Raw genomic sequence first — 24,524 nt, 5'->3', positions numbered from 1 at the left:
TGGCTAGCTTTTGCTACTGCCTATATCAATGATCGTTAGTATTCTAGCTAACAACTGCTCCATCAAAATAGTTATTTTGAAAAGATCACAACCAAATATAATCTTAGGGACTGTTCAAGCAAGAATCAAAACATCATTGTAAGAATATGAGAACCACAAAAAGTGATTTTGTTTAGAAATAATAAAAATGTAAACCTAGCCTTTGTTGAATGGGTGCAGATGGTGATGGCTTTCTTACTGTCGCCAAGAGWCGCGCGCATCTATGCGTAACGTCAGTGTGTTGTGTACTGGAAAAGGGTATTTTGGGTTAGTTAGTAGGGTAATGAAAAAACATTTTTTTCCCGCTTCCCTTTTCCCATGTTGTATCACAAAGTGTAATAGCTCTATATACTATAGTTCAGTTGGGGGCAGTAATGCAACATATTGGGTGCCAACCGCGGTTAAACCCCACTGAAAAAGARGAACATGCGCAGTTTGAGCTACTCCGGGAAGTGACGTTGCAGGCTAGCTCAGTGCTGCCACCTCTCCTTGTCTAACTCAAATTGAAGGTCGACTGGGGTACTGCATGCTGCCATTAGCAACTAAATTATCCTTATATCTGTGTGTGATTTTTAAATAGTCGGTTGAAGGACATACATATGGTGTATTAGAATCAACTATTGGTACCATGATTGTCTTCTAAACATGTTGTTCTTTACACGAAGTTTGCCATTTTCCATTCACTATAACKGGGATCCTGTTTGCCGCTAACAATGCCTGCAGTACCGCGGTCGACCGCGGTCGACCATGGCTTCAATGACATGGGGGGCAGTCGTTCTCTCCTGCAAGCTACTCGCCAGAAAGCCGCTAGTTTACGTAGGAAGCGCAGTTGTTCTCGCGAGATTCAAACCTACCCAGCTCGCTAGTGCAAGATGGAGAAGTGAAATTTACACGCATCAAAGGTAAGCAACTATATGCATATCTTCGTTAACATTGGGCTCTAGTATTATTAATTTTTGAAATTAGGAGTCTTTAAAATCTGTTCATATTGGTTTGATAGTGCTAAGCAGGGGTCTGAAATGCGCGTCGTTTTAGGCTAAAATTCGGACATTCTGCTGTGTGAACCGCCATTATTAATTTAGCCATGGACCATGCATACATAGTACCACCAGAGTTTTCTCTTTGGTCCCACTGAGTGAAAAACCACTGTGGCAAAGATAATTTAAATAAACTMTGTCGTTGTGGTGCGCTATACACGCGCTACAAACACACTGCAGCTTGCGTGTTTTGTGAAAAGCTAGCTAACCTAGCTTGCTATGTTTCCTGCATTTTGTGTAGGGTAAAGRCATTTTGCAAGAGGCAGATGCCCTTTGCTTTGAGATTTACAATGAGTTAGTCGATTAACCATGTAAACACGAACCTCAGCGGCAGAGAATCAGATATACCGTTACGACTAACTACTACTAGTCGAGATTGCGGATGAAAGTTTAGCAGAAAACCGAGACCAATGTAAAGAGGCTAGCGAGTTACTAGGCTAGCTAGCGCTGGACATCACATTATGCCGGTATTTTGATTGACAGGTCGTTTGTTTTACGAGGAGATCCTAGAAATGGTATTCAGAATGGAGCAAAACTGCCAGCACACATTCAGTTATTACTAGTAAGTAGATTTGAAATAAAATCATATATTGTTGACTGTGTGAATAGTCAGTAACATTTGAGTTGTTCATATTTGATCATTAATAAGTCCAGTCTTTTTTACATTTCTCATGAGTCTTTAGATTGAGATTTCATCCAATTTCACAAACTGCCTTACAATATTCCATTTGCTTTTACATTTCGTTTTTTTAACCTGTATTTAACTAGGCAAGTCACTTACTTACAATGATGGCCTAGGAACAGTGGGTTAACTGCCTTGTTCAGGGGCAGAAAGACATATTTTTACCATGTCAGCTTGGGGATTCGATCTAGCAACCTTTCGGCCCAACGCTCTAACCACTAGACTACCTGCTGCCCCATCTATGACAGTTCCCTCATACCCTTCAGCTTCATTTGAATAGGTAGGCCAACCATTGTCTTAGTTGTTTTTTGTTCAGCTATAGGTTTGGAATGTCCACTCCGGAGCCCAGCTGTCTAAAAAAATAAAACATTTCGCTCAATAGATGTGCTTGTTTTTRGGCTTTCAGATTGTTTTAGAAGACCAGACAAAACTATGCTAAGGAGGAGGMAATGATGGTGGCACTAGTGAACCAAAGCAGTTTCTGGTATGTACCAACTACTGGTAGTATTGTAAACTACTATAATTTACAATAAGTATTCATCTCTTCTAACAAAGTTGTCGTTCTTCTGTCATCATTTTATTATGCTATTTATCTAACTAAAATAATTAGGGGATGAACTTGAGAATATTGTATACTTACAACGTGTTTCATTTGACTTTGAATTGTAGCTAAAAGCATTTTGGCCATCAGAAATCCATTTGAATAGCAATGCAGTCTAATTGATGTCAGACAAACAGCAGCAGATCGAGATTCTTCCAGTGATTTGCTTTTATGTATTCCACTGTCTTCGAGAGACCATTGTTTGCCTTCTGACATCCTTCTGTCACATAGTGTGGTTATCCTTCTTGCTGCTCTAAGGAGGCTTTCACACAAAATTGGTTTGGAGTTCATTTACCCCTTTTAGTTCGGTTAGTGTTCACAACAGTCGAAACTATCTGCACTCCGAAGCGCACTAAACAACGCACCATGGTTCTCTCAAAAAGGGTGGTCTCAGTCCGATTCCATTTGTACCGTGATGCGGTTCGCGCCAGGTAGGAACGCAGTCTGGACTAAACACAGGAAAATAGCCAGAGACGAGCTATATTATTGGTTGTTTGACTGCGATCATTTGATGAAATGCATACATCATCATCATTTCATATCCCGGGGATATAGGCTACTGAATATAGCCTTTTCACCTCACAATTAGAGCAGCTATTATGCTATTTCCTGTTATTCTTGGAAGGCCAAATTAATATGAAGATTGGGATGCAAGTGATGCTTAATTTCATGATAATCATAAATGGATTTAACGTGAGCATTTTGTGCTAAATAAAGTAATTACTCGCATGAACACATGATTTTGTTTAGGCCTTTTAGTTTGTTTGACATTTGGCAATGTGAAACCAACCGGACCAAATTGTGGGGAAAACATACAATGTAACAAATAATCTAACTCTGATTTGAACTATAGCTCAGAATTATGTGTGAAAACACCCTATGGTTGAGGCCAGACTGTACGTGGAGAATGGACAACATTAGAATGGATGTATTTTGGTCCGTGTGTGACGTATAAAATGCCCTCTTTACTAATTGGCTGAAGGGGGGGGGGGCAATACATTCTTGGCCAATACTAATAATTGGCCAAGAATGCATATAGAGGAAACCACTGAAATTGTAAGGATATGTACCGATCATCTCAGCTGCGGCTCCCATTGTGAAAGCATTTGAAATCACGAATACAGATCAAATTAACRGGCTAGTCTGGCCTCACCTTAATGCTGCAATTGCTTTGGCAAATAGACCCAACAGTTAATTGCGTTCATCTAATACATTTTACTAGATTGGAGATGTATACATAGACAGACAGGATTTCCTGTCAAAATGCCAAAAGTATGTTTGCTCACCTGCTTGCTAAATGATAGTGGAGACGAGTTCTGACTACGTTGGTACCTTCAGCTTATTCACAGCTTATTCAGAGGATAATATTACCCTAGTTACAGGGTGGATGGATGGTGACTTGTGTTAATAGAAGATCTATAGATACAACTCTTATGATAAAGACAATATATGCACAATTTGGTTGCTGAGATTGTGGTTGCTGGATAGGGGCTTAATTAATAAAATGTGTCGGTACTCTATAAAAGGCAATAGGTGGTGTTTTGATTGTTACTGTTTTCAGAAAGTAATACTTGATGTGGGGGGGGGAAATCTCCACCCGAAAGTGTTTTTTTTGTACTGAGTAACACACAGGAATTCAAATCCTAAATGTTTCTGCTGTTACAATGGAAAACATTGATATATTTGTATTACCTTTTGTACAGAAACTTGCAGCAGACGTTCATATTTTGTGTGTGAATATGTTTTAGATGGATGCAGAAATAAACGCCTATCACAGGTACTAACTAGCTACGCAAATTTGATTAACTAAAACACCACCAACTCGCTGTCACGTTAGGTCCGTATGGGGGAATGATTCAGCTGGTTATTAAACGTTTCGGCTAGCTAACCAACCAACTGGCTAGCCAGCGCGGTAAGTGAGAGCGACGTTTTATCCACTTCAAGCATACTATTTTTGGAGGAGGTATGGTAAAACATAAACGACTGATTCGTTCACGTCTGGTCGGGTGTGACTGTTGCCAGCTAGCGAGTTGTGTGTACGGGTTGTGTATTTGTGTATTGGTAAGGATGCAGGGCAGGAGAGTACGGGCTTCTTGTGAGGCCTACTGCAGCCGGGAGCTAGATTTAAYGTCGTGTTAAACCGTTTGAGGAATGGGGAAAATACTCGCGGTAGCGGCGGTTGAATCTCTCAACTTGTCAATACTAGGCTAGGCTTAGCTTGCTAATTTGCTAGCTAGTTTAGCACACATTTCGTTAGATACGTATTATTTGCTATTGCCTCTTGTATTAGATGTGTGTTGACGTTCTCAGAAGCAATATTGATTGAAGTAGCTAGTTAGCCAGTTCCCCACTGTCACCCAGCTAGCCAACTAGCTGCTAACCTCCTACCCGGACATTTTGGCCAAACACGAATTTTCTCTTGTTCTTTCGATGAGGTATGCAATACATATTTATGATTACAGTTTAGCTAACTAACCGACTTTTCCCCCCATTAGCCAGTTAGCCGCGTTAGCTAGTGAACTCTCCCGTTTTTAGCTAGCTAGCTAATAATTTCCTTACCGCAGTAGCTAGCTAGCTACAGTAATGTTAGCTACTTCAATCTACAGTAATGTTAGCTAGCTAACAGTTACCTAACTACCATTCGGTTGATGCTGTTTTCGTGTATGCTATTTGATAACGCCAGCTTTGTTTTGGATAGCAACATGCTTGTCTGGTGTTAGACTAGGTTGCTAGCTAGCTAATTTTGTTACGTTGAGTATCACTGCGGTATGTAGAGAACGTTAATGTTAGCTAGATAGCTAACGTTAGTTGGCCATASTCGCCTTCTTGTTAAAAAATGTATAAACTTTGCTAGCTGGCCAATTGCGACGTTCTCAGATATTCTACGGTCTATTGGTGAACATTCATTGTAGTTTGAATGCTTTTAAAGCACTTGCCTTGACAGGTTAGAGACATTAAACTGGTAACGTTTGATATTTTTGACTAGTTCTGTGCGGGAATCATTCAGCTATTCAGTTGTGTTGTAATGWAGATTAATATAGCTAATATACAATCTCTTGATGAACAAGCTAACTAGTATCAGCAAGGTTTTCAAACGCTTGGAACCAGCTGAGCAAAGCCCCCGAATCCAGTCAGTTGCAAACAGKTTGAGGGTAGCTGGCAACAAGTCTTTCTGATTTGTCTGGGGTTTGTAGTGAACCAAGCCTTAGAGAGATAATGTGAAAATGACCCATGTTTGATAGTATGTTGCTCAGAGATATACTGGTGGAAATGTGCCATGTTTCTCAACAGTGTATTGATTGGAACTGTGTGGATGCGCAACTGTCCTTAGGCCTATACTTTTGAACCCACACTTGGCTGTCTTGCTCAGAAGCTGTGTCCAGACTACTGACTGTTACCTAATTGTATTGGCTACATGATTGGAATCTGCACCACTGAGCAAATAGATTTTCCTAGCTAGGCCCTCCTTGGTTGTTCTGTCTGTCTGTGTTGGCAGGGGTCGTGTTAGAGTTCAGAAAAATACATTTTCAAACGCGGACCATCCAAAAAAATCTGCATTTTAAACCATTTCACCTGTGTTTTTTATATTCGTTTTTTTTTTTTACTTCAATAGAGTGCTTAGGAACGTGCAACTATAATTTTCCTTAACAGAAAATACATTATTGCAACACATTCAACATAAAATAGCTAAATTTTCATCAGATGACAAGTAAATGAGCTTGCAATGAAAAATGGCCATATTTCTGTTTATCATAAAAATATTGCAGCCAGCTACATTTCCTAATGTTTTGCTTGAAATTAATCTTGCATTTCACTTGAAAAGTAGGCTACACCAAGAAAAGATCCAGAGAAAAGTAGCTTGACATCAGCTGTCTGCTGATAGATCTCATCCGATTGAAGTGCAACTGAAGTGTCAAATTAGTCTGATGCAGAGCAGAAATTACAATAAGAAGCGTTATGGATATGTGTTTACAAAATGCAGCAAGATATTTCTTATGCATTATCTTTTTTTCCTCATGGACAAATGCAGAATTCTGCATTAACACGACCCCTGGTTGGACAAGAGACACCCATTTTTCATGGGAGGAATGTTTTTTTGAGTAGGGTCTTATGTCTAAGTTATGGTTAGACAAGTGTATTTTAATCTTCTCGCTATTCTYTCCCTTACAAGTGTTGAAAGGCTTGTAGGGAAATTAGTGCCTTGACACAGGAGAAAATAATTTTTAGTCTTTCATAATGCCTTTATCTTTATAATGTGAATGACTGTCTTTCTGTTGTTTTAGGCATTGTGAATGAAACATGCTGTTAAGTGGGTATTGCCAAATTACTTAACTGTAAGTGACACTTGTATATTTATTTTCTTCTCAAAAATACCCATTGCATAAGCTCMATTTAATTCTTAAATGAATTAAACTTACCGTCTACTATTTAACTTTTCATTTGTTGTTGCTAGACTAGATGTAAGGCCTAAATTTGCAACTGTACACAACAGCACAATTTCCATGGAAAAACACATGCATTGTTTTTCGTCAGACTGAATGTTAATCTATTATGTTCTGCATTCCAACAGGCGCATCAGATAGAAGCTATTGACAATGAAGGTTGACAGAAGCAAGTTAAAGAAAACCCCCACTGAAGCTGTGAGTATGCATCTCAATGTTGTCTCTGTCTGTAGTCCCTGTTGGACCCGGGCCTGCACTCTACGTCCTTTACAGTCTCCCCCTGCTCTCTCTCCCTCCTCTCTTGCCCTCTCTTCCTCACAGCCTGCGGACTGCAGGACGCTCATAGAGAAGCTTAAGGGATGCCGCGACGAGCAACTGCTGTTGGAGCTGCAGCACATCAAGACCTGGAATATTGGCAAGGTGAGGCACTTTGCAAATTATTTGTTAATGTCAAACTTCTGGGTGACGTTCATTCTTTGTATTAGATCACAATTTCATTCATAGGCGGTACTTTACCTGATCAGGTAAATGTATAGGAATGTTTCAGGTTTCTCTGAACCGTTGTAAGCGTCCTCRATTTAATATTATGCGTTTTAGTCCAGGACCAGGCTTAAGCTGGGTCTGGGAAACAAGCACTGTATTACACTGACATGTCCCTGAATTGGCGTCACCAGGGACATATCCTCGTTCACCTGGGCTGTAGAACAAACCATCCTCTGACATGTAACAGCTATATTCATGGCCTTTCTATCTGTAAAGTTCCACAACGTTTGTCTGCTGAACGTGGCCCAGGTGTTGATGCTCAATCAGCAGAATGTTAGCTCTATCTAAAGTGATTTCCTGAGTCCTCACCTGCCCCTTTCCTCTCCAGTGTGAGCTGTACCACTGGGTGGACCTGCTGGACCGTTTCGATGGGATCCTGTGTGACGCGGGCCAGACGGTGGAGAACATGTCCTGGCTGCTGGTGTGTGACCGGCCGGACAACGGGCAGCTCAAAGCCCTGCTGCTGGCCGTGCTCAACTTCACCGCCCTGCTCATCGAGTACAGCTTCTCCAGGCACCTTTACAGCTCTATAGAGGTAGGAGTAGGACCACACTCCAGTTGACACAATAACCAGGGACAGTAGGACCACTCTCCAGTTGACACAATGACCAGGGACAGTAGGACCACTCTCCAGTTGACACAATGACCAGGGACAGTAGGACCACTCTCCAGTTGACACAATGACCAGGGTCATGTTCAGTAGAGCATATTGAATATTAAACTGTGGACCACTTCATGTTCAGGCTGCCTCCCCTTTTCACTTCCTTTAATAATTTTCTCCCTTCTGACACAACCCATTTGTTCACAATGATGTGGTTTCCTCTTCTGTTGTGTGGGGGAAGTGGGCCTCCCTGCTTAGCTCTGTTGGGACCCACCTGCCTAAAATAGTTTGACCTCTTGGTTTAAATTGACAATTTTGCTGCCAGAGATTGTTGCTTTGGGGGTCTTTGTAAAATACTCCAGGAAAGACGTTGCAATAACGTGTCCTGGGTAAAGGTTAAATTAATAAACTGTGTCTTCCTCTCTGGGTGATGCACCTGTCACAAACCTAGGTGGAATGAACCAAACAGTCTTTCACTTTCTCTCCTCACAGCACTTGACCACCCTGTTAGCGTCATGTGACATGCAGGTGGTGCTGTCTGTGCTGAACCTCCTGTACGTGTTCAGTAAACGCTCCAACTACATCACCAGACTGGGCTCTGACAAGAGGACCCCTCTGCTGGCACGCCTCCAACATCTGGCTGAGGTACCGTACAGGTGGCAGAATGAGAACATGTTATCAGATATCCTGATGAAGACATGCTTGTTGATGCTTTTTTCTGCATGTCCATGTTAAACCGTCTAAACTTTGATAATGAGTGACATAGCCGTTTGTTTTTGGCTTTCGGTCTTACAGGTTTTCAACATGCAAGCCACAGCTTATTTTGATGTTAGCACTTGGTGTTGTATTTCAAAGCCAACTGTATAGAGCAGTAGAGTACAAATTATTATCTGTTAATGTATTTGCCTTGATATTTAGCCTAGGTAATGAAGTGATTTGGATAGGTGGTCTGATGTGTGACGTTATCCCTGTAGAGTTGGGGAGGGAAGGAGAATGGCTTCGGTCTGGCCGAGTGCTGCAGGGACCTGCCTATGACGGTGAGGCTGAACCTTTATCATTGTCACAATCTGTAAAGGCTTGCTGTCTCCAGACAATCAGCTCATTTGCTTTGTAATGATTACATTTCCCATTATGACTGTCAAATGATACTGATGATGTTCGTTTCCATCACCCCCCCCACGACTCACCTATCCTCTGTTTGCATCCCTCACCCGTCTTTTTCTCCCTCCTTCCACATCTCTTCTCTTGGCATCCCCCATCACTGTAATGGTGACCTGAGCAGAAGTACCCTCCCAGTGCCACCACACTGCACTTTGAGTTCTATGCTGAACCTGGCCCTGAGGTCAAAGTGGAGAGGAAGGTAAAGACTGACACATTTCCTTGTACTGTACCAGAAAACAAATGTTAATGTGCRACTAATGCATGTCCCTGGTCTTTAGTAAGTCATGTCTTGTTATGAGTGGCTTTATTGACCATTTGTGAACTTTCTCTCTGCCCCGACAGACCAGCAGTAACACATTACACTACATTCACATCGAACAGCTCGACAAGGTAAGGGACAAATGTTGTCTATTTTCTCAGAGCATTTMATGATTTTAACCGAAGACTGAACAAAAGTCAATTGACCTTTTTAATTTGTTTAGAACTTCGCTGCTTTTCTTACATTGATCCTACATTCATATTAAAGAAACCAACCTATCCCCCAGAGGCCAAATTCATAGTTTCCTGATATTCTATGTCTTTCCAGATCTCTGAGAGTCCCAGTGAGATCATGGAGTCACTTACGGTGATGTATAACATCCCTAAAGACAAGCAGACCCTGCTGTTCACACACATCAGACTGGCCCAYGGCTTCTCCAACCACAAGAAGAGACTACAGGCCGTGCAGGCCAGGCTCCACGCCATCTCTATACTGGGTAAGAGGGAGGGAGGGAGTGTGTGCTACCTCAATATAGTTCAAAAGAGGTTATAATTGATTGTATTTATGTAGAGTTTTTCTAGACTCTCAGACCGTCATTCACCGCCAATGACATGGTGGTTTTCTATGTTCAGTYRGTAATCAGTGCTTATGTCTCTGTGATGTTTACCTGTGTGTCCGTATTGTCTGTCTGATGCATCAAATCCAATTTCCCCTCCGGGGTTCAATGCAGTCAATTCATTTAATCCATTACATGTCGATCAGTCTTTGAAATGAGTTTGCGTGGTAGCCAATTGTATTGTGGGGTTCTTTCCCTCCACAGTGTACTCCAATGCACTCCAGGAGTCGGCCAACAGTATTCTCTAYAACGGCTTGATAGAGGAGCTGGTAGATGTGCTACAGATTACAGACAAACAGCTTGTGGTAAGAAATTACTTTCTTTCTCCTTTCCCCTCTGTCTATCCTSTTGTCCTCAGCCCCTAATGGGTTGGTGGGTCTGTGTCACATACCAATAGTAGGTGTGAAATTGGAGCCAATATTGTGACTGCAATCATGTCATATTATAGACCAGTATCAGATGTCACTGGATTGTAGTTAATGTAACTAATACAAGACAATGATCATTACAATATGATTACAATGTGGTTTGTGGTCAGATTTGACAATACAATCATGATTGTCTTGGCATTGTATATGTCCCTAAAGAGTTTCCACGGTCATGGACAATCCTGGAAATAATGATATCTTGAAAGTCCAGGAAAACATACCTTTTGGCCTATATGTAATCCTCTATGCAGTTCTATAGTTTCATGAATACCCTGTCTCTTTCCTCAGGACATAAAGGCAGCGTCTTTACGCACCTTAACATCCATAGTGCACCTGGAAAGGACGCCCAAGCTGTCCAACATCATCGACTGCACCGGCACAGCCTCCTACCACGGCTTCCTGCCTGTGCTGGTGCGCAACTGCATACAGGCCATGATCGGTGAGTGGTCTGAGTGGTCTATCGATTTGAACTTGGACTGGTTTTGATGCCTGTCCTATGAGAACACAAGCCTTTACATTTTAGCCATTTATCAGACACTCTTATCCAGAGCCACTTAGTTAGATAGGTGCAAACAATGGAGTAACACAACTTCAGAGTTGGTGTTATGGTCGGATATGACTGTTGTACTAAGCTCTGAAAAGAAACTCTCAAGAACTTTTCTTCAAGACAAGATTGGTATTTTGGTCTCCCGTCACTATGCCTGTCTGTGTGACTGAGTAGAATCCAGTGGATGCTGATGGACCCAGCTCTAGGAAACAAGGCTGCCTAAACAAATGGGCAACTGCACCGAAAGTACCTACAACAAAAATAATTGATTGAAGTGACCGTTGAACAGAGGTCAATATCCCTGACTGTGCCTCTAACCTGCGGTGGGTGTTTGTCTCCTCAGACCCTCTAATGGAGCCGTACCCGCACCAGTTTGCCACTGCTTTGTTCTCCTTCCTCTACCACCTGGCCAGCTACGACGCTGGGGGRGAGGCCCTGGTCTCCTGTGGGATGATGGAAGCCCTTCTCAAGGTAAAGAAACACACTGTCACCTCTGACCTGGCGTCTACTCACCCTTTTTTATTCTGCTGAGCTGGCCTGGTTTCACTATGTACGTATGCTGCGCAGGTGTCTGACAATTTGAAGATCTGTTGATCGCCCACAGAGTCTGTGTATGTCCAGTCCAGCATACTCACTTGCTCTGCATAAAGGCTGAACAGACCTAAATATATCCTTCCTGCTTATGGTCCCCATAGGTACGCCAATTAAGCCCCCTTTTACACTAAAAGGCTCCATGTAGAGGAGCTTAATTGTTTTCCAAGACAAGAATAGGCTTGGTCTGGGAGTCTGGTCCATAGTGTTTGTATGTGCACAGTCTCACCTCCCTCTCCCCTCCTTTACTCCCTTCCTCTGTAGGTGATCAAGTTCCTGGGGGACGAGCAGGACCAGATCACGTTTGTCACGCGTGCAGTTCGAGTGGTGGACCTCATCACCAACCTGGACATGGCAGCCTTCCAGTCACATACCGGCCTTACCATCTTCATCAGCAGGCTGGAGGTAGGGTCCTTTACACACACACATACCCCTAACACACCTACCATTCTAGATGCAGGGCAGGCTCCTCTGCCTATCTCTGTTGCCCCAAGCCAAAACGCTTTTATTAGTTTAAATTGACATGTTGGTGCCAGAGGGCTTGGAAGTTGCTTTTGGGGGCCTTTGTGACCCACCTTGGAAATAATAAATGTGTTGCATAAATAACCTGAGTGGGTGACGACGCACCTCACTGCCTGGGACCTGACGCAGCACTCTAGGGGCTCTGTACTCTGCTCAGAGTCTCTGCTGGAACAACCATGTGCCAAAGTCCTGTACTCTTTCCCTCTCTCTCCCTCATTGTTCTTTCTTTTCCTCCCTCCCTCCCCCTCTTTCACTCCCTGTCTCTCTGTGCAGCATGAGGTGGACCTGTCTAGAAAAGAGTGTCCYTTTGTCATCAAGCCAAAGATCCAGAGACCCAACTCTACCGTGGAATCTGAGGACATGGACACGGACGTGGATGGCCAGTCAGAAAGCTGTAGGCTCCTTTTTATTTTCTATTGTTGTCAATCTGCGGTTCCATACATTGGGCTATAGGCCTACATTTAGTTGAAGAGACCATATGAATTGATCAACATGGTTATAAGGTGTTAGTCTAAAAATGATACCATGTTTTGGTCAGTCAATATAGATCCATTTGATTGACTTTTGTTGAGGGTTAAACGGTATGTGGAGGTACTGTCCAGTAATTGTTCTATAATAGTTAGCTAGCTATGTGTTGTGTTACGGTCATTACCAACAAACTAATCAATTCCCAAAACTAGAATGTAAGAAGTTAAATGGCCTCCATTTTCCCATGTTTTCCTTGCCTTTTGTTATGGGTGATAATATAGATCCAGTGTTGGCTGTTCTGGTATGGCTATTGTGTTGTAGTGGTGTGGCTGTGGTCTTATGGCGTTGTGGTGGTGTTATACTTGAGATTGCGTCCAAGATGTCCGACTGTTGTTTTCAAGGTAATCTACTCAGGTTCGCGGAAAGCAGATTCATGGACTCTACCGTGCTTAAATCTGGTTTATATGGACCAACATGACATGCGCACAGGGAGCAGTGATGACGTCATCCAAAAACATGGCAGACACTGGATGAATATAAACTCAGCAAAAAAAGAAACGTCCCTTTTTCAGGACCCTGTCTTTCAAAGATAATTTGTAAAAATCCAAATAACTTCACAGATCTTCATTGTAAAGGGTTTAAACACTGTTTCCCATGCTTGTTCAATGAACCATAAACAATTAATGAACATGCACCTGTGGAACAGTCGTTAAACGGTAGGCAATTAAGGTCACAGTTATGAAAACTTAGGACACTAAAGAGGCCTTTCTACTGACTATGAAAAACACCAAAAGAAAGATGCCCAGGGTCCTTGCTCATCTGCGTGAACGTGCCTTAGGCATGCTGCAAGGAGGCATGAGGACTGCAGATGTGGCCAGGGCAATAAATTGCAATGTCCGTACTGTGAGACGCCTAAGAAAGCGCTACAGGGAGACAGGACGGACAGCTGATCGTCCTCGCAGTGGCAGGCCACGTGTAACAACACCTGCACAGGATCGGTACATCCGAACATCACACCTGAGGGACAGGTACAGGATGGCAACAACAACTGCCCGAGTTACACCAGGAACGCACAATCCCTCCATCATTGCTCAGACTGTCCGCAATAGGCTGAGAGAGGCTGGACTGAGGGCTTGTAGGCCTGTTGTAAGGCAGGTCCTCACCAGACATCACCGGCAACAACGTCGCCTATGAGCACAAACCCACTATCGCTGGACCAGACAGGACTGGCAAAAAGTGCTTTTCACTGACGAGTCATGGTTTTGTCTCACCAGGGGTGATGGTCGATATTCAAGTTTATCGTCGAAGGAATGAGCGTTACACCGAGTCCTGTACTCTGGAGCAGGATCGATTTGGAGGTGGAGGGTCCGTCATGGTCTGGGGCGGTGTCACAGCATCATCGGACTGAGCTTGTTGTCATTGCAGGCAATCTCAACGCTGTGCGTTACAGGGAAGACATCYTCCTCCCTCATGKGGTACCCTTCCTGCAGGCTCATCCTGACATGATCCTCCAGCATGACAATGCCACCAGCCATACTGCTCGTTCTGTGTGTGATTTCCTGCAAGACAGGAATGTCAGTGTTCTGCCATGGACCGCGAAGAGCCCAGATCTCAATCCCATTGAGCATGTCTGGGACCTGTTAGATCGGAGGGTGAGGGCTAGGGCCATTCCCCCCAGAAATGTCCGGGAACTTGCAGGTGCCTTGGTGGAAGAGTGGGGTAACATCTCACAACAAGAGCTGGCAAATCTGGTGCAGTCCATGAGGAGGAGATGCACTGCAGTACTTAATGCAGCGGATGGCCGCAGCGGATACTGACTGTTACTTTTGATTTTGACCCCCCCCCCTTTGTTCAGGGACACATTCAATTTCTGTTAGTCACATGTCTGTGGAACTTGTTCAGTTTATGTCTGTTGTTGAATCTTGTTATGTTCATAGAAATATTTACACGTGCCGTTTGCAGAAAATAAACGCAGTTGACATTGAGGACGTTTCTTTTTTTGTTTATAATGTTAACATCTTCGGCTGTCAGTGCTGAATAATTTWAAAAAATCGGCCTCAGTGACAATTATTGGAGTCATTTAATGGATGTTTTGTGCACAAAGGTGATGACTAATGTGTCTTTTTAGTAATTTTTCTCTGACTTCTCTGTGGCCATCTATGGAAATGGTCTTTCTGGGCCGTGCGTCAGTTAAATATAAGGATGTAGATTTGACCAGTCATGCTTATCRGTCTWTAGGTTCATTTGCATAATTTTGTGGAATTATGGTCATGCATGTTATCACGCCCACAGCATACATGAATATCCTATCACCTATCAGACAGAGACAGAGTAAAAAGTGCTTTTGTAAGCCCAGTCATTGCGCAACCTATAACAATTCTAAATGCAATCGCCTTTGATGGCCACGATTGGAAAAGGAAAAATATTTCTCAATCTCAACTCGTAATTAAAGTGCGCCTCCCATTTGCCATTCGAGTACATAGSCTRYAKWCMRYKGWMTRYAGSCTATCGGCACATCACCCACCACTTTGCAATGTGAGCTTGAGGCAGGAATTATCTGAAAGCTTTACTTCAAATAATGACACAGGTCAACCAGCATTTCTCTCCTGTTCTGTTGGTTATCATATCAACTTTCTTTCGCTGTCCAGAAGCCAAGGGCACAATCCTAGTCATGTTAGCAACCAATCCTAGTCATGTTAGCAACCAATCCAAGTCCACCTCTGTCACATCTGCTCGCATTAGGTTTTGAAAAAAAAAAAAATTCTCCAGGGAATTGTGTTGTTTGATTGACTTAGCTGCTTCATTACCGAAGTTACGTGTTCAATTATAGGCTATAGCATTTTGACTGGGTTATTTTGACTGTAAGACGATTGGCTTGCTATCGTTACATGTTTTCAATAAGCTCTTGAAGAAAAATGTCCGGTCTTTCTATGCATAGTATCATTGAGGGAGAGGAGAACTGAGAGCTTTCACTCTCACCAAAATCTGTCCAAAACAAGCCCAATGTGTTTCTATGTCGCCTGCCTTCCAGCCTTGGGATGACTACCATTGCTAGGGCGGGGAGAAATAAGAATCTCATTATATACAGATCTCTGATAGTATTTTCTGTTGGTCACATCATTTTACTGTTTATGCATTTTTTTAACAGTTTGTTAACCGGTTAATGAGGGTCAGTTGGTTGACAGCAAAATTGACTGCAATGTACACCCCTATGCAGTACCAAGGCAAAATTGTAGAAGCAGTTGAAACCATGCTTCTAGACTGGAACCCTGACCCCTCGGGTGTTATGGCTGTTTTGTGTTGGCTGTTTTGTGGTGGATGTTTGCTGTGTCTTGGTGACTGTTGGCTGTGTTGTGGAGGTGGTGTGGATGTTGGCTGTGCCTTGGTGACTGTTGGCTGTGTCTTGGTGACTGTTGGCTGTGTTTTGGCAGCGGCGGGGTGGTGGTGGTGTGGCTGTTGGCTGTGTTGTTGTGGTTGCTAAAACTGTCCTCTTAACAGTGTCAGAAGAGAGGATGGAGAGCAGCCCTGGTCCCTCAACGTCCTCTGGCTCCAGACCTGAGACAGACCACCGAGCGCAGAGCAGCACTGCCAGCACGCCCCGCACAGGTACACACTCACATAGCAACGCACATAAACAAACATTCTCAGCTTTGACTATCACACGCTCAGTCAAACACACACACACGGGCGCTCACACTCCTATGTGTTCCATCTCTCATGTKTCATCTCCCTCCAGGCCTGCAGTGTATTCCCCAGAGAGCAGCTCTGCTGAAGTCAATGCTAAACTTCTTGAAGAAAGCCATCCAGGACCCTGCCTTCTCTGATGGCATCCGTCACGGTGAGTAAGCTATGATAACCACACTCTAAAAAGCATGATCAATGGAGATACGCTAGACTTAAGCTATCTGAGGGGAACTGGTCCTATATGATCAGATGGGTTAAGGTTGTAATGCTTATAATAGGTACTGGGGCTTCAACAAAACACGATGGAAAAGTGTTGAATGAATTCCCCCTGGACGTAGCCTGACTAACCTCTTGGTCTCTGTATGGCCTCTTCTCCAGTCATGGACGGGTCTTTGCCTACCTCACTCAAGCACATCATCAGTAATGCAGAGTACTATGGACCTTCTCTTTTCCTACTGGGTGAGTACTCGAGTCACACAACATGCTTCAGAGGAATCTACCATGACATGCATTATAATGTGTAGTATGTTTACTAATATCACTTGATCATTGAGAAAGTTCTGCGAAATCCATGAAAGCATACATTATGCCATGTTTGTAAGAGTCCGTTTTTTTCCCTCTGACTTTAAACATATTTCTCTCGTTTCCCTCCCTCCCTCCCCCTTCCACAGCGACGGAGGTGGTAACAGTGTTTGTGTTCCAGGAGCCGTCTCTGCTCTCCTCCCTGCAGGATAACGGCTTGACTGATGTCATGCTGCATGCCCTGCTAATCAAAGACGTGAGTCCCACAGCACTCCATCCCCTCTCGGCTCACCCTGCATTCAGACCAYTCCATAGTTGTCAATGCAGGTTGGCTTTGATAAGTGCGAGGGAAAGTTTATCGTTGGTGTCTGAATGCGGGGTCACTCTTTCTCTCTCTTTCTTCTAAATCTTTTCTCTACCTCTTCAGTCGTTCTGCGGAACCCCCCCCCTCATTTCTCTCTCTGCTCACCCTCTCATCTCCCYCTTGTCCTCTCCTGCACATTTGACATGTTTAAATGTCCCGTTTTCTTTTTCAGCAGGGTCATACATTAACACCGGTGTAGCCAGTGGATGTAGAGCCTACTCTGCCTAGTCTTCATCTTGCCCTCCATCTCCTCTCTGTCACACAGCATTGCATTAAACAGTCATTCTCCCTCCTTGGTTTCACCGCTTCCTTTCCTCCCTCACTCTTTCCTTCTGTTTTCCCCCTGCTCCTGATTGCCTTTACGTTTTGGTTCCCTATGCCCTACTCTCACCCTCTCTTCCCCCTACCCTCACCCTCTCTTCCCCCTAACCTCCGTACCCTTCGTACCCTCACCCTCTCTTCCCCTACCCTCTCTTCCCCGTACCCTCACCCTCTCTTCCCCGTACCCTTCGTAACCTCCCTTCCCCCTACCCTCCGTACCCTTCGTACCCACCCTACCCTCCTTTCCTCCCTTCCCAGTCCCCTTCCTCCCAGTTGTTCCCTACCCTCGCCACTCTGTCTCTCACTCGCTCTCTCTCTTCCTCCCCTTTTTCTCTCTTTCTCCCTTTTCTCTCTCTCACAGTCTCTCTCTCTGCAGGTCCCGGCCACCCGGGAGGTGCTTGGTTCTCTCCCTAACGTGTTCAGTGCCTTGTGCCTGAATGCGCGAGGCCTGCACTCCTTCGTCCAATGCCAGCCCTTTGAACGCCTCTTCAAGGTGCTGTTGTCACCTGACTACCTGCCTGCCATGAGACGACGCCGCAGCTCTGACCCTCTGGGTGAGTTGGGGACGTGTGTTTTTGCAATCTAGTATGGCGAGAGAGACCTTTGAGAGAGGTGTGTGAACTTAAAGGAAGCTAGTATATTGGGACACAATTCACTCTGTTGAAAAATAGGTGTTTGTTGTAGGAATGTATAATGTTGGTTTGTAATTTGAAATACCTGCTACACTAGAAGTTAATGGTTACATGTATGAGGAATGTATATTGTAATGGAGGTTGGATAAGAGCCAGGGGCTTGTAGAGTTACTAATTAAGGGAAATAGACAATAATATAGTTGTGGTCACAGGTAAGTGTGAATTAGTGAGGAATGGGTGCTGTGATCAGGTCAGGTGAAGGGAGAAAGAAACGTTTATTACCCACATCACTTAACTTCCTGCCTAGCAACAAGATGTAGTGTTTAGAGAAAGGAGGAGACTGCCTAAAGAGGGGTATAAATACTGGTGCTGATGGGAACATGTCTTTGTCTTTTCAGCTGCTTGACTCAGTGGGTGAATTAACTCGGTTTGAGCTTTAACTAGTTGTCTGTTAATTTTTACTCTGTTTATTTAGACCTAACAATACTGAACAGAAATATATATGAAACCATTTCAAAGATTTTACTGAGTTACAGTTCATATGAGGAAATCAGTCAATGGCACGCTTCCTCCCAACTTGAGACATCTGTAACATTGTGTTGTGTGACAAAACTGCATATTTTAGTGGCGTTTTATTGTCCCCAGCACAAGGTGCACCTGTGTAATGATCGTGCTGTCTAATCAGCTTCTTGATATTCCACACCGGTCAGGTGGATGGATTATCTTGGCAAAGGAGAAATAATCACTAACAGGGATGTAAACAAAATTGTGCACAACATTTGAGAGAAACAAGCTTTTTGTGCGCATGGAACATTTCTGGGATCTTTTATTTCAGTTCATGAAACATGGGACCAACACTTTTTTTTTATTTTTTGTTCAGTGTAGTATGGTGACACTATACACTGTTGATGCAGATGTCTGTATGTAATCATGCTGGTTTGTGTGTGTACAGGAGATACAGCATCCAACCTGGGCAGTGCTGTGGATGAACTGATGAGACACCAACCCACTCTGAAGACTGACGCCACTACTGCCATCATCAAGGTGGGTTTACAATGACATGTACAGGAGGCCTGGAAAAAGTGAAATGATCAGCACCATTGAGCAGGGATGGGAGTGAGTACTCCAGTACAGGTTGGTATTTGATTACTAATAATCAAATACAAGGACTCAATTTACAAATATAACTATTTTAGCAGGTTAAATGTATAAGCACAGGCACAATTTCCAACTGTAAGATGTTTATTGTTTGGAGTATGTCAAATGCAGTGACAATGTTAAAGTTGTGTATCAGAACCACCAGTCACTGGAACAACCTTTAGCATACTGCAAACTCTTTTGGTCTTCAAACCCGTTTCACGGTAACATGTCAGTACTCAAAATAATTTTAGTGAGTGCTCAGACACTCATTCAAATGCCCATCCCTATCTCATTGTTCATGTCTGGACTTGTAGTTTTAACTCTGCGTGTGACTTGACCAGGAAAAATTGAGGTCTTGTTGTAGCTTTTAACTAGGGCACAGAGTTCAACTGGTTCAGGTCATGTGTTAGGACCCTAATCATATAGATTAACCTTGTAAACTGCATAGTGAATTAGCACAACTTGATTGTTTCTGTAACCTGGGCCATGTGATCTGAACAGGAACAACTTAATGTTTATCCCTGGAGGGGTTTTTACGTTATGGTAATTTAACACACACTTGGCTTCTCTTCAAAACAAATACCCTTGCCTTGTTTTCACCAGCACTCGAACTTGTCTTATCTTGCCATCACCAACTTTGCTGATAGCTACTTTATTGAGGAAAAATGTACTTACTGTAATATGTGGTTGTCCCACCTAGCTATCTTAAGATGGATACACTAACTGTAAGTCGCTCCGTATAAGAACGTCTGCTAAATAACTAAAAGGTCAACTGTCCTCTCCCAGTTACTGGAGGAGATATGTAACCTGGGCCGAGCCCCGGAGTACATCTGTCAGAAGCCCTCTATCCAGAAGACTGATGGCACCGTCACCGCGCCCCCCGCCCGCTCCTCCCACGCTGCAGAAGAGGCTTCCAGCGAAGATGAGGAGGAAGAGGAGGCGCTCCATACCTTCACCCAGCAGCAGGGGGAACCAGAGAGCAACAGACAGTCAGTGCCAGTTGAACTGTATGACATTCCAAATCAGCGATGTGATTCTTCCTGATCAATTCAGGATTTATTGCTCCTGATATAATTTTTTTCTTCTCTATATTTATAAATCATTTATGTATTTACATTTTGTTACATGTTTGATCGGGAGTTGGGATAATAGTGTTTATGTCATTTTTCCTGTAGGGTTGTTGGCACTGAAGAGAGGATACCGATTCCTCTGATGGATTACATTCTGAATGTGGTACGTGTGTTGATGCACGTTCTCTGGTTATTTTATGTGATGTAATTGTCAATGAAGTGATGACAAGCAAAATCACATGATGACGTTTCTCTTACATTCAAAATTAATCGGAACATTTGTACAAAATAATGACTTCTGGGAGCGTATAACGGTGTGCAGACTGTACTACTACTATCGTCTAATAACTTTTGGGGAGGTGCTTAGTCAGTCACTAGACGGCTACCACCCTTTTAGTGAACTCTGCACCTTAGAAGCTGCTGCCCTATGCACATAGACATGGAATCACTGGTCACTTTAACCTTTTCACACGTGAGTTACAAATATCTAACGGTTGTTTTATGCACGTGATGTTAAAATGCACTCACTGTTCCAAAATGTGATTATTACACAACGGGACAGTTAACACGCGCTGCCTGCCAGACATCTTTTGGCTATGTTTCAACTTGTCAATTTCAAATTGTTTTCTAACAACAGTTTGAATTGAGGTGTGTTCTGCCGCCTCATTAATTCACATAGAAGTAGCCGATTTCAGCGTTGCAAACAATTTGTTTGAGACTTTACTGAGTAGGATAAACTTCTGTCTTTGAGGAGAGCCTACCACACTTCACTTATGTTTGCGCAGATCAAGTATGCATATATTTGTGCAGTCTTCCAAGAATTGGAACATTTTCTTGCTGGGGCTCGCTTTCACTTCCTTGTTTTCCTTACAAATAATAACTTTGGATATGTGTGTGTTACTTTGATAGGAAGTTCCTTATTTTCTGTATATCGTGTTTCTACTGTAGGTGCGTATGGTATGTATGGAGCATAGTGAATAAAATTGTAAATACATATGTTTTCAAATACATGTGACAAATAAGGCATTCCGATAATTGCATCTATTGTAATGGGCACCTATGATGTGTATAAAATAATTTTTTGAAGGTTGTACTGATGATAATGAGCTAAACTATTTGCCAGCTGTGTGTGGCGCCATGTTTGTGTTAAATTATACAATGCATTCTGGGTGTCACGTAATCTGTCAGACCGAAGATGTTATAATGAGGTGAAGGAATGGTTCACTCTTCTTTTGGGTGAACTTCTGGAAGTGAAGTGGATGATCGTAGATGACACACCCCCTTCAACATGCATACTATAAACAGACCAAACTCATCTGGTCTCCTCTTATCTTTGGTTGATGCGAAAAAATAAACATTCCGGCGCGCACAAACTACCCATCGTCGGATTACTTTCGATTTCTAGAAAGTGTTTTACTCAATTATTTCGATCAATGGTGAGCTCACCCGTGATGTGATTAATTATAACTAGTCATTGCTATTAGCTAATTCATATTGTAGTTTCTGTCAGCCGAGAGTCATATTTGAGTTATTCAAAATAAGTCACTCTTTCCTCAGTTAGCGYGAGGACAAATGTAGCCTACATTTTGGATGATTGTGTTACGCTGTAGCTACTTCGGTTTATTTCTGGATACAATGTTCAGACATTCACAGATCACATTCTGGACATAACTTTGTACGGACTGTGTTTGTGCAAAATGTTTCTGTGGAAAAAAGGGTTGCGTCAATCAAATGTACGTTCTAAGTAAGCGTTCTCATCAAGTGTTCTAATAACACCGGTTTGATCGTATGCTACAGGGACAACTATACAACGATCACACCCGTTTGTTGGTACGTGTGAAAAGGTTAATAATGTTTACAAACGGTTTTACTCATTTCATATGTGTATATTCTATATTCCTACTGTATTCTAGTCAATGCCACTGCGATATTGCTCGTCCTAATATTTCATTATTTCTTAATTCCATTATTTTACTTTTAGATGTGTGTGTTTTGTTAGATATTACTTCACTTTTGGAGCTAGGAACACAAGCATTTAGCTACACCTGCAATAACTGCTAAATATGTGTGTTTGACCAATACAATTCTATTTGATTCCTTACCCCTTAACATTCCCCTTTTGTGTTCCTTCCCAGATGAAGTTTGTGGAGTCGATCCTTAGTAACAACACGACAGACGACCACTGTCAGGAGTTTGTCAACCAGAAGGGTCTCCTGCCCCTGGTCTCCATCCTGGGTCTGCCCAACCTGCCCATCGACTTCCCCACCTCAGCTGCTTGCCAGGCTGTAGCCGGGGTCTGCAAGTCCATACTGGTGAGACCTGACACTGGGGATATGGAGTTGGGATGGGAGGTGTGTGGTTATGATGGGAGGCTGTAGCTGGGCTCTGCAACTCCATACTGGTGAGACTAAGAGATGTGGGGATATGATTTCAGTGAATTTGTTAGTGATTGAGCTCAAGCAGAGCTGGAAAATGGACTATAGACTCTTTAGAATATATAATATGTGGTATTTTGATGGTAGGCTTGTATTTCTGAGGTTCTCTGACTGTTGTGACTAAACTCCAGGGAGACCTGTWAAATGTAACAGTTCAGTCTCTCCCTGTGACTGTGCTGTATTGATACTGAAGCGTGTTGTGTCGTCCCGTGGTCCCCAGACGCTGTCCCATGAGCCCAAAGTGCTCCAAGAGGGGCTGTGTCAGCTGGACAGCATCCTGTCGGCCCTCGAGCCGCTCCACCGCCCCATCGAGGTCCCCGGAGGTTCCGTGCTGCTCCGAGAGCTCGCTACCGCCGGTCACGTGACCGACGCAACGCTGTCGGCCCGCGCCACGCCACTGCTGCACGCGCTCACCGCCGCACACGCTTATATCCTGATGTTCGTGCACACCTGCAGGGTAGGGCAGGTAAGATGCCTGGTAAACTAATCAGCAAGGACCTCTCGTTATGTCACTCCACACCTGTAGCCCACAAAGTACAGGCTGTAGATTAGGTTGACGTTTGTATTCAATTCATTGAAAGATGTCAGCAGCATATAATCAACCAACTGTAGAGGTACTGCACCTCACCGCCTCTGTGGATTTAGAGCGCACCGCTTCTGTGGATTGTCATTGTTGGGAAGGAGTTGCTTGACTGTGTGGTTTGGTATGGGTTTGCCCAAGTGTGTTCATTAACCTTCCCCTGTGTGTTGTGCAGAGTGAGATCAGGGCCATCAGTGTGAACCAGTGGGGCTCCCAGCTGGGTCTGAGTGTTCTCAACAAGCTGAGTCAGCTCTACTGCTCTCTGGTCTGGGAGAGCACTGTGCTGCTGTCACTCTGCACACCCAACAGGTACACTACCTCTAAGCCTGTCTGATACGCTCTCTGTCTCTCTCCTCCAGGTTCCAGCTCTCTTTAGCCCTCCATCTTTTGGCCTTGAGGTTCTCTCTCACCCCCCTCCGTCTCTCTCGCCCCCCTCCGTCTCTCTCGCCCCCCTCCGTCTCTCTCGCCCCCCTCCGTCTCTCTCTCCTCCTCCGTCTCTGTGTGTGGCTTTCTCTCTTTCTCAGCATGCATTCGACAGAACACACTAACTCGCTCCTGTTTCTCTCTCCTCTCCTCCCCCAGTCTCCCCCCAGGCTGTGAGTTTGGCCAGGCTGACATGCAGAAGCTTGTTCCCAAAGAGGACAAGCCATCTGGCAGCACCACAGCCACCGCTTCTACCTCTGGATCCAGGAGAACTGGTAACAGAGACGCCCTTCTACTGAAAAAAAACTAAAGAAGATGTTATCAATTGGTTAAGAATGATCATTCATGAAAGAAATAGGACAATGTTTGGCAGTTTGTTTTTCTTTTTACATTTCTAAAAATAACTGTCAAATTTGGAATGTTGGAGTTTGTTAGGCATCATTAAGCAATGTGCAAGAAAGGAATGTATAAGCATATTTTAGCCAAACTTTATCTTCTAGCACAGCCACCCCTAGCTCTAACCACTAGCCCGTTCCTCTCTCTCACTAGCTGAGTCTGAGGCTGTTGCTGTGGACCCCTCTGCCACGTGTCTCCTAGAGGGGATGGGGTTGGACGGGGACACGCTAGCCCCCATGGAGACTGACGAGCCCACCGCCGGCACATCTGACCCCAAGACCAAGTCCAAACTGACCCCCGCCATGGCCACTCGCATCAAGCAGATCAAACCCCTGCTCTCTGGTGAGGACATCCGGAGCTTTGTCTTTTCTTTTTCACACCATTGTCTATTTGTAGGCATACGTTAAGTGTAGATTGGTA

At 43.7% G+C, this 24,524-nt stretch overlaps 1 protein-coding gene across 1 annotated transcript in view; it reads left to right on the top strand.

Moving 5' to 3' along the window:
* Window positions 1–2,155: 2,155 nt before the first annotated feature.
* Window positions 2,156–24,524, top strand: part of LOC111966132 (E3 ubiquitin-protein ligase HUWE1-like) — an 82,609-nt gene continuing 60,240 nt past the window's right edge. Inside the window, 28 exon segments of the mRNA XM_070444585.1 lie at window positions 2,156–2,242; window positions 6,643–6,693; window positions 6,930–6,999; window positions 7,123–7,221; window positions 7,673–7,879; window positions 8,438–8,590; window positions 8,920–8,982; window positions 9,228–9,305; window positions 9,449–9,496; window positions 9,693–9,861; window positions 10,186–10,286; window positions 10,698–10,848; window positions 11,300–11,427; window positions 11,812–11,952; window positions 12,343–12,463; window positions 16,036–16,143; window positions 16,274–16,375; window positions 16,600–16,680; window positions 16,893–16,999; window positions 17,805–17,982; window positions 19,013–19,104; window positions 19,987–20,189; window positions 20,376–20,433; window positions 22,406–22,582; window positions 22,926–23,171; window positions 23,461–23,594; window positions 23,868–23,983; window positions 24,258–24,446. Coding sequence (XP_070300686.1) covers window positions 6,955–6,999; window positions 7,123–7,221; window positions 7,673–7,879; window positions 8,438–8,590; window positions 8,920–8,982; window positions 9,228–9,305; window positions 9,449–9,496; window positions 9,693–9,861; window positions 10,186–10,286; window positions 10,698–10,848; window positions 11,300–11,427; window positions 11,812–11,952; window positions 12,343–12,463; window positions 16,036–16,143; window positions 16,274–16,375; window positions 16,600–16,680; window positions 16,893–16,999; window positions 17,805–17,982; window positions 19,013–19,104; window positions 19,987–20,189; window positions 20,376–20,433; window positions 22,406–22,582; window positions 22,926–23,171; window positions 23,461–23,594; window positions 23,868–23,983; window positions 24,258–24,446 — 3,295 coding nt within the window. The 5' untranslated portion in view covers window positions 2,156–2,242; window positions 6,643–6,693; window positions 6,930–6,954.

The sequence above is a fragment of the Salvelinus sp. IW2-2015 genome, linkage group LG7, assembly GCF_002910315.2.
Source record: "Salvelinus sp. IW2-2015 linkage group LG7, ASM291031v2, whole genome shotgun sequence".
In the NCBI taxonomy this organism is placed as follows: Eukaryota; Metazoa; Chordata; class Actinopteri; order Salmoniformes; family Salmonidae; genus Salvelinus; species Salvelinus sp. IW2-2015.
The sequence above is the reverse complement of the archived record's forward strand: the minus strand, read 5'-3'. Positions and strand labels throughout refer to the sequence as shown.